Source organism: Coregonus lavaretus (assembly GCF_964263955.1).
Source record: "Coregonus lavaretus genome assembly, chromosome: 29".
In the NCBI taxonomy this organism is placed as follows: domain Eukaryota; kingdom Metazoa; phylum Chordata; class Actinopteri; order Salmoniformes; family Salmonidae; genus Coregonus; species Coregonus lavaretus.
Window position 1 is genome coordinate 11,884,388 of NC_140016.1, and position 9,802 is coordinate 11,894,189.

Consider the following 9,802-nt stretch of genomic DNA (forward strand, 5'->3'; position numbering starts at 1 on the left):
ACTTCTTAAAGGTAGACTCAGCTATGTGCAAAAAGTAAACCGCATAGTGGGTACAGTTCCACAGCAACGAAGAGCGTTGAAGCGCAAGGCTAAACTTCTCAGCTGTTTTGGTCCCGTACCGACAGTACCACGCTCTAACAGCGTGAAGCGAACCCCATGCACATATACTGTGTGAGAGTGATGTCTTGCATCTCGCTCTTCACTGTATCTGCGGTGCTGCTTGTGGCAAACGTCATTTCGCAGAGTCTGCCTTTAAAAGGTAAAATACAATTTCATTAAATATGCGTGTTTGTCTGATATGGACAGAAGTTGGACCAAACGATCTATCTATCTCTTTTTACAATGACTTAAAGCTTCATAATACATTTTAACGGTATAAGACAAATAATCCTTCATGTCATGAACCCTCTGTTTGAAGGAATAATAATTAATGTAATCTTTTATTTGATACTCAAGATTTTTATAGAAAAAAAACAACAGATTTGTATCATGTATTTGAGCCTGTGCCAATTCATTAAGTCTTACACAAATATGACCTGTCCACTGTATTCTACAGCTCCCAAGCTCTCTGTGGATATAAGGGTTTACTAGTCTATTCTTTATGGCCCTCTCTATCCTTTATTATATCCCGGAATAGCAAATATTGGTGAGAATCGCTTCAAGGCTGTCAGCTCAAGATTACATTTTTCGAAGGGGTTAATACCATGCTGCTGTTGTACAGTACAGAGGGGTTAGATGGGTTGTGTGTTTCACATTGGGGTAAAACATTTCTGCCATGGTATATAATTTTTAAAAAATTTGGATATGCCACACCTGTCAGGTGGATGGATTATTTTGGCAAAGAAGACATATAATAATGATCATGCTGTTTAATCAGCTTCTTGATATGCCACACCTGTCAGGTGGATGGATTATTATGGCAAAGAAGAAACGCTTACTAACAAGGATGTAAACAGATTTGTGCACAACATTTGAGATAAATAAGCTTTTTGTGCTTTTTTTTGGTGATTTCTGGGATCTTTTATTTTAGCTCATGAAACATGGAACCAACACTTTACATGTTGCATTTATATTTTTGTTCAGTACATATATATTTTTTAGCAAGCTAGCGTCATAATTTTGTCTGACATGCCGAAAATGTAGCCATGTTGATTACATGTGACACATCAACTACAGTTTGAATTGAATTGTGGGTCATATCAACCACAAGTGGTCAAAGTTTTTCACTCGCTCGCTCGAGTTAAATCGAGGGCCGAGGGGCAACGTTAGTGAATTGGACCTTCACTTAAGATGGCAATCAAACTGCATCCGGTTTCGACAGGGATTCGCCCAAGTGAAAGGGTAGAAATAACTTGTTTGGACTGCAGCACATGACCTTTATTTTGAAAATTCAGGGGATAGCGAAAGTCGTGGCACAGGAAGTTGTCATTTTTTGGTCTGGTTTCTTCCTATTCAGTTCTAGCTAGCTAATGTGTAAATAAAATTAGCTACACTGTTAGCTTCAGTAGATATTAAAACATTGGTAATATGGATCGGCCAGAAGTAACGTTTTCTTTAGCCTACATAGTATTAGCGTTTTGCTTTGTATTTACACCAAATGAATTCCGATCAGCTGGTTTCACCGTGCAAAATCTGTTTTCAGGATGGCTCGGAAGTGAAGATATAGGTTTCATTCAATATCATGTGAGGAGAACGAGCGTCACTTTATTAGTTCATTCAACTTTGCCACTTGGTAAGTCACTTAGTTAGCAGCTAACTAGCTGCCAGAGGCCTAGTAAAAAATAGCTAATGACATACAATATCCACATTGATCACTGTCCTGTCAAGTGATAATTCATACTAACTGATTGAATTGTTTTTTACTATATCTGTGATAAATCTGCCTAGCTAGTAGCTACCCACATCATTCAAGAATCAAGTCTATTGACATTTTGAGCAAACTTTCTGTTCTGTATCCAACAGGGTACTACATGGGAATGTGCATAGCAGCTCCAGAAAAGTATCTGGCCTATGTTCACTTAATAAGTGATGGCTGGAGGGCTTTCTTCACATTGTCACTGGCTCTTCAGCTCTTTAGCTGGGTGCTTGTCATCTACTGGTCTCGGCACAAATGGGGAAATCATCCAATATCAAAGAACCTTAAAGCTCATGCATTACCCCAGTCCGGCTGGGGGGCAGTTGCCTCCTCTGTCAACACAGAATTTCGTCGCATTGACAAGTTTGCAACGGGCGCTCCTGGGGCAAGGGTTCTCATCACTGACACCTGGATCATGAAGGTCACTACCTATTATGTACATATTGCACTGCAGCAAGACACTCACTTGACGGTCACAGACTCAAGGCAACACCAGCTCTCCCCTGACTCAGCCACTCCTGTTCAGATCCTGACACTCCGGGTCGCTAGCATCAACCCCAGCGTCAAGCCCTTTGACATAAGGTACAGTAGCTAACACGAGCTATAGGCTAAGCTTGTTGTTGTCTTGTCAGCTCATTTGAGAAGTAAACCGTAAATGCCAACCCCTTTTTAAAACCTTAAAAATAACTACCATATTTTTTTCCCATCACCACACCTGTTTAACGCAAATATTGCTTTTCTGAGGCATAATGCTGTTGTACTGTGTATGTGAAATACTCCATTCTGAATTATGCACCTTTTTAGGCTCAACTCAACAGAATATGCAGAGCTGCGAGAGAAGCTGCATGCACCAATCAGGAACGCTGCCAACGTGGTCATTCACCAGACTATGAGTGACCTCTTCTTGGAAACATTCAAATCCCAGGTGGAAATGAACCAAGTCTACCAGCTGACCAGCGGACAGGTGCACCCATGTTATATTGTCTATGGGTGAACCATTTAGTGTATTCAACTTTAAAGGTAGACTCAGCAATATGACGTAGATGCAGAAAGTAAACAGCACAGTGTGAAGTGAACCTGTGCACATGCGCAGATACTGTGTGTGACTGTGTGAGAGCGAAGCGATCATCTCAATCTCCGGTGTTGCTCGTGGCAACATCATTTTGCTGAGTCTACCTTTAAATTAAGTATCCTCCCAACATGCTTGATAAATGGTTATGAAAAAACTTGTTCTGCTCAGTGTAGTAGAAACTATCATGGCCAATACTTCTCTGCCTCTCTGTTCTTAGGAGCTGGAGTCCTGCATTGGTTGCATGCAGGTGCCCGCCAACACCAAACTGCTACGGCTATGCCAGGAGGAGGGCGAAGGGGAGTGCCAGCAGTGCTACTGTAGACCCATGTGGTGTCTCACCTGTATGGGCAAATGGTTTGCCAGCCGCCAGGACCAGCAGAAACCTGAGACCTGGTTGGGCAGCAGAGTGCCTTGCCCCACTTGCAGGGCCAAGTTCTGCATCCTGGACGTCTGCATTGTCCCCTGATCACTCAATACTGTCTTCTCCTCAGTCAATTCTAAAGATATGCATAGGAATCTGCTGGTGGCCTGGCGCTATGTGCATCAGATTGCCCTTGTGATTACTTTTCTAAATGTGCCTTGTCTCTATTGCATCATTGGTGCCATTACTCTGCTATGGGAAACCTTGGTGTATTGTAGTTTTGTTCCAACTTTGCTCTTCATGATTTTGATTTGATCAAATATTTTCCCCTGCACAATATGGCTACAATATGTACTTTGAAGCTGAGTAGATTGCTAAGTAGAGGTTAAATTTAGTTTCAGCTTAATGACGTTGCCACAAGCAGCACCAAAGATATTGCGATGAGCGAAATGTAAGACTTCGCTCTCAGTCACACACTGTATCTGCGCATGTGCACGTGTTCGTTAGCGTCACACTGTTAGAGCGTGGTAGGTACGGGACCAAAACAGCAGAGAAGTTTAGCCACGCGAGTCAACGCTCGTAGTTGCGGAAATCGACCCCCTATGGTGTTTACTTTGTGCACCTACTTCATATCGCTGAGTCACCTATGCTTACATTTTTCTGTCTGCCCCTTGAGGTACATTGTTTGGTTTTCATCATCTTCTAGTTGGTAGTTCTGATGAGACTCAAATGGGGCAAAATGTAGGAGGATCTGGACAGTACGGCACAACATATCATTACTCCGTATTACTGTCTCTGTTGGCACAACATATATAATTACTCAGTTTTACGATCTCTTTTTCAAGGGTGCTGTTATGGAAACATTTTGTTTACCTTTGTGTTATCAGCCTTTCATCGGTCTGTTATGCAATTACGGAACTTTGTCAATTAGGGCTATGAAAATATATTTAATGAAGTAGTCAGTTGAGGATGAAATGGGGAAATCTGATATGTGGTACATGGTATATCAAATTTCCATATACCTAATTTCACAATTATGTTACCTTTATTAAAATATAGCTACCCTCTATTTGTTTCGTTTGTTGCTGAATGTCCACTGGGTAATACCATGTTTCGATGAAGATGTGTCAACAGAAAATTAACTAACCTGACCTGGGAACAAAAAGTTTATGAATTCTTGTGTGAGAATTGCCACAAAACATGTACTTGGAATGGATGAGGAAATTACTGAACTACATTGATCAGTAGGCCTAGTGATCCACCATTACAGTCTTGGGCGCCTCTCTATGGCAATGAATAGTAATGGCTCTTTCACTGGGAACTCGAGAAAAAATCATGACGTCAGTGATCTTCAAGTCTGAAAGTCGGAGTTCTAGAAAGATGCCAGAGTTTCCGACTTGGAAGACCATTTTAAAACGATTTTCTCAGTTGGAGCTAATTTTGTTCTGAGTGTCTAGTGGTCCCGAACGCACTGACGTTGGAAGTCGGAGATTTCCGAGTTCACAGTTGTTTTGAACGCTGCGTAAATAGAAGGTTTCGTCAAATATATTTATAAGCAGAGCATGTGTTAGTGCCGCGTTAAGAACAATTGGGAACTCGGAAATCTCCGATTTCAGTGCGTTCAAACAACTGGGAGCTCGAAAAGAAACTAGCTCAGACTGGGAAGAATCTTTTGAACCATAGAGAATGATAGAGGCCTCTAGTGGACAAAATGCTGTATTAGCATGGGCAGCGCCATTGAGGGCGTCCACCATTTTAATGTAGTCAACAGGGCGAGACGTCCAACTTCATTGGCTGATTCCTCCTGGTCACCCTGCTGGAGTCATGTCCAGTCGGGTCATCAGGAGGGTCAAGCCAATCTTAAAGAAGACATTTTACTACTCAATGGCGCTGTCACAGACGCAAAGATGATGCCGCGTTCACGTGGTAGTCGGAACTAGGAAACTCTGAAATTTCCGATTTGCTAACTGGTTGTAGTTATACATGTTCAATTAGTTGGCAAGTCGGACATTTCCACGTTTCCTAGTTCCGACTAGCATATGAACGCGGTATAAGCATCTATCTCTGTTTTGAACAGTCATCCAATTAACTTGGAATTTCATGTCGGAAATTCTGGCATCTTTGTAGACCTCTGACTTTCTGACGTTAAGATGTGTTCCCAGTTGTCTTGAATGCACCAATAGAGAGTTGGGCCAATGCGGTTTCTGCATTAAAAAAACAACAACTTTATTTAACTAGGCAAGTCAGTTAAGAACAAATTATTATTTACAATGACGGCCTACACCGGCCAAACCCGGACGACGCTGGGCCAATTGTGGGCAAATATGATGTATTTACACGACACTTCAACAGTCTAGCCATGTTGTGGCGCGAAATGTCCGACTTGCTGGTTTGTTGAATGCATTACATGTATAACTACATCTAGTTAACTAGTCGGACATTTCCGAGTTCCCTAGTTCCGACTAGCACGTGAACGTGGCCTTAGCTCCACATTAACATTACATGGGGAATATTTAAAACATACTATAAAACTGAATGTCTAGAATGAGCATTATGCAGCATTTACATGACACTACAACATTATATGGCAGCCATGTTAGCTCCCCATTAACATTACATGGGGAATATTTAAACAATGCTATGTAACAGAATGTCAGAATTAGAACAATATTCAAAAAGTTTACCTAACTCCCTAAATATATGGCTCTATTTATAATTAAAACACTCATTGTTCTATCTCCTAGCTTTGTTCTAAAGCTCCTTGTCCTATCTGTGGTTTTGTAAACAAGCGCGTCAAATCCCTCCCCTTCTGTCATATGACAACAATAGGCAAGTTCGTTTTTACATGGCACGGTGCCCCGGAGGAGCAGAGGTTGCTCATTTAGACCATTCCATTGGTCCTAAAGTAATACCTCCACCCACCATGGGCACCGGGCTATGCTAAATGAATTCTCCCATTGTTGACTGACGTCAGGGAAGCGCGGTTCCTTAGCTTTGGCGCGTTTACATCAAAATCAAAAGATCTCTGCTTAAGGGAAGTAGCTGCTAGCCCTACGTTCCTCGCTGTAAGTATAGAAGAAAATGTCTTTTCGCCAAAAATCCAGACTCACGGATGCTGAATATAACGGTGATGAAAATAGGTGAGTTGTCATGAGTTTGTAAGTGTAATTTAGCAACAAAAATCTATTTAAAATCTATTTTGCTAGTTCGCTTTCTCGCGCCAGCCTCCCGCGAAATCAGGATTTGGTGCTGGGCTGGTTAGCTAGCGGGTTAACTGTTTCTAGTTAATGTAAGCTAGCTACCGTGTTATAAATATATGAGCATTTCTTGCATTGCTGACTGTGATACATGTTTAAGACTGGTTTTGCTACGCACAGTAGTGTTTGCTAGACATCTAACCTATATTTTGAACAGGTGTTAGCTAGCTAAGTTTACTGCTGGATTGCTAACAAGCTAACGTTAGCTTGCTAACTTGACTTAAATGGTTACAGTAGCTAACGTTAAATAGAAAATGCAAACCATTTGTGTATCTAACTAGCTAGCCAACTGTATAACGACTGATTTCCCTCCAAATGTAGTTAGCTAACGTTGGCTAATGTAACTGTGGTTTGAATACAACAGCTAACTAGCTACGAACGTTAGCTTGCTAGTTTAGCTTGCTATATTACTTTAGTTGACTAGCATAACATTTCGCGCTCATGCCATGGTATGGCGCCGAAGCACCTATTGTACTGTGCTTGAAAGATCTTTATAAATAGGCAACTAGTGTACCTACTAGTGTCTCCACGGAGTCTGTAGTGATTTACAAGAATCAACTACAACAAAGGGAACATAATGCATTTTTAGCTGTCTGTTTTAATGTGAAGTTATTCTGAAATTATGTTATTGATAATGGCATGATCTTTTAGTCTTGTTGATCCATATATCACTGTTTCTAGGAATAGGGGCCCTTCAAGGTGGTCCAACTGCCGGAAACGGGGCGCTGATGGCAGTATGAGATCAAATGGGGACTTGGACTCGACTGGTACCAGTGATCTGAAGAAGAGTAACGTTAACCACAGACCTGTTAGGTAAGATACGATTCAGACTGCTGAGTTGGGAGGTATCAAACCAATATTGTAGGTTGATTTAATGTTGAGTCCTTACTTGCGTCCCAAATGGCACCCAATTCCCTACATAGTGCACTACTTTTGACCAGAGCCCTATCGTTTCTTTATAGTGCACTTTATAGGGCCATGGGTGCCATTTGGGATGCGAACCTTGACAGCCATAAATGAAGTGGGCTGTCCTGTGAAACATGATTGAGCTGTAAATGAGGGAAGCTTTTGAGAACAATAGCTAGGTTGGCAGATGGTTGCTAAATGCAAATGTACCCCATGTATGTCACCCTGAATAATGCTTTTAAAAACAAGCCATCAAAATTGCTTAGAAGTGGTGTGGTTTAATGTGTATTTTTCACACCACATCAGCCATTTCCAAGAGAGGAGACTCATAATAACCATATATTCATTTCTCTTTCAGTTTTACCACTCCTGAAAGTGAAGGTCCAGTTCCCAGATGCGCGGACTGGGGGAGTGAAGTGGAAACTGACGAAAGGCGCTCAAGCGTCCGTCGTGATATGCAACGGTCAGCTGTCACTGCAGAGTTTCCCCTTTTGTATAAATGTGCTTGTAAAAGCGTTCAATTGCTTATGGTATTGTTTCTTTTAGTTACAGGAGGAGGATACTTACAGCAGATTTTGGTCCAAGGGAACGAAAGAACTCTTCTGGAAGGTATGTTTGAAAATGGATGTCTCATACTGTATTTTGCATGAGAGCCTGGTCCCAGATCTGGTTGTGCTCTTGCCAACTCCATTGCTCATTGTTAAGCCAAACAGACAATGTGCATGACAAAGTGACAAGGAGTTGGCATGATGGCACAAACTGACTGGCACTCATACTACATCTATTCATTGAATTTCATTAATTCATCTGTTTCCTATCTCTTCAGCTCAGAGTCCAGAGACTCTCCTGTCCCTGGTGAGGTCATGGAGGAGGATGAGGAAGTCCTGATGAGGAGGCAGAAACAGATCACCTACGGGAAGAACACACTCGCCTACGACAGATACATCAAGGAAGTACCCAAGTGAGTAAAATAGTGTTGGTTTTCATATTTTTTAATGTGTGTTAGGCTACTTACAAGCTACCACCCCAATAGATCAAAGTTAATATTAACCAATTTGTTGTCCATTGTTTTGCCAGGCACTTGAGGCAGCCAGGAGTTCATCCTAAGACTCCAAACAAGTTTAAGAAGTACAGCCGGCGCTCATGGGACCAGCAGATTAAGCTGTGGAAGGTGAAGATTCACGCGTGGGATCCCCCAGCCCTGGAAGGCAGTGAGCTGCAGGCTATGTAAGCCCCTCAAATATCCTGGCTTTTAAAATAATCAACAAATATATATATATAATATGCAATCTTTTATGCTATATCACGTTTACACTCCCTTTTGATATAGTCCTTCAATTGTAAGCAGAAGTTGTTCTCCTGAAATTGGATTTGGGAAATATGTTAAAGCCATCCTGTTGAAGAAATGTATCTAGCTAGTCTCAGGGTATATCCTTCATGAGAGAACCCCTTTGTGCCAGATGGCTTACTCAAACCAAGTTTGTAATGCAGTTGTTCTTTGTTTCATGTATCATTTAGAGAGGAGGTTGACTTGGACGATGTCATGGATATTGAGCTGGACTTCCCTGAACTGGATTCAGACTCGAGCGCACAGCCTCTTAAAGTCAGCAAGGCCTCTTCGTCTCAACCGGTACGTTCTTTAACCAGTCTTGGCATGTTTGAAGGCAACTATTGGTCTGTGTTCAAAAGCATTTTTATAAAGCACAGTTGGACACTTACCAAACACAATTGGAGTTACTTTGTGCCTCATTTTGTCAGTATAAAACTAATCTTGATTTTTCTTGATGTTCCAGGACTCTAGCCAAGGAACTCCCAGCAAGATGATGAAAATAGATGCATCAGTTGACCTTGACATGGCCTAACTGTTGTGCATTGATAGACAATCCATGGCTATCACCCTAGCAGGGGGAAAAAATGATTGAATGCTTAAAATTCCAAGATAAACTCATGATAGATTGAATTCAAGTCAGTGACCTGAATTGTATATAGTTAACGTTTTCTTAAGTTGTGCTGTGGATGCTTGCATTTTATAATTGTTAATGACTTATATGTTAAGAAAACAAATGTGTTGGGAGTGTGTAAATTTGACTGCGTTTAGACAGGCAGCCCAAATCAGATCTTTTTTTCACTATCAGATCTGAAAAAGATCTGATGTGGTTGGTCAAAAGACCAATTAGTAGAAGAAAGATCAGAATGGGCTGCCTGTGTAAACTGTTTTGAAATACAATGTACTGTATTTTGAAGGATTCTGTTGATGTTGGGATTTTTACAAGCAGTTTTTTTTTTTATAAATAAAAAATAAATGGGAAGTTATGCATCAATGTTATTTTAGTGTATGATCAGTTTTCTGG

General features: G+C 41.2%; 2 protein-coding genes across 3 annotated transcripts; both read left to right on the forward strand.

Moving 5' to 3' along the window:
• Positions 1-1,414: 1,414 nt before the first annotated feature.
• tmem129 (transmembrane protein 129, E3 ubiquitin protein ligase) lies at positions 1,415-4,357 on the forward strand. Its single transcript, XM_084146872.1, has 4 exons — positions 1,415-1,732; positions 1,963-2,437; positions 2,660-2,819; positions 3,145-4,357. Exons 1-4 carry the CDS (start codon positions 1,528-1,530, stop codon positions 3,391-3,393), a joined length of 1,089 nt encoding a protein of 362 aa, XP_084002998.1. The 5' UTR covers positions 1,415-1,527; the 3' UTR covers positions 3,394-4,357.
• A 1,939-nt stretch (positions 4,358-6,296) lies between these two features.
• On the forward strand, positions 6,297-9,776 carry slbp (stem-loop histone mRNA binding protein). 2 transcript variants are annotated; one of them, XM_084146893.1, is made up of 8 exons: positions 6,297-6,428; positions 7,227-7,358; positions 7,810-7,914; positions 7,998-8,060; positions 8,278-8,412; positions 8,529-8,678; positions 8,970-9,081; positions 9,245-9,776. In XM_084146893.1, exons 1-8 carry the CDS (start codon positions 6,370-6,372, stop codon positions 9,311-9,313), a joined length of 825 nt encoding a protein of 274 aa, XP_084003019.1. In that variant the 5' UTR covers positions 6,297-6,369; the 3' UTR covers positions 9,314-9,776. The 2 variants fall into 2 exon arrangements, with proteins under 2 accessions (XP_084003019.1, XP_084003020.1); XM_084146894.1 differs by having other exon boundaries at positions 8,004-8,060.
• Positions 9,777-9,802: the final 26 nt, after the last annotated feature.

Coding starts and splice junctions, on each gene's coding strand:
- tmem129 (XM_084146872.1), top strand. CDS start 1,528: ATGGATCGGCCAGAAGTAACGTTTTCTTTAGCCTACATAGTATTAGCG. Junction 1,733..1,962: donor TCATTCAACTTTGCCACTTG/GTAAGTCACTTA, acceptor TGTATCCAACAG/GGTACTACATGGGAATGTGC. Junction 2,438..2,659: donor GTCAAGCCCTTTGACATAAG/GTACAGTAGCTA, acceptor GCACCTTTTTAG/GCTCAACTCAACAGAATATG.
- slbp (XM_084146893.1), top strand. CDS start 6,370: ATGTCTTTTCGCCAAAAATCCAGACTCACGGATGCTGAATATAACGGT. Junction 6,429..7,226: donor TATAACGGTGATGAAAATAG/GTGAGTTGTCAT, acceptor CACTGTTTCTAG/GAATAGGGGCCCTTCAAGGT. Junction 8,679..8,969: donor GGCAGTGAGCTGCAGGCTAT/GTAAGCCCCTCA, acceptor TGTATCATTTAG/AGAGGAGGTTGACTTGGACG.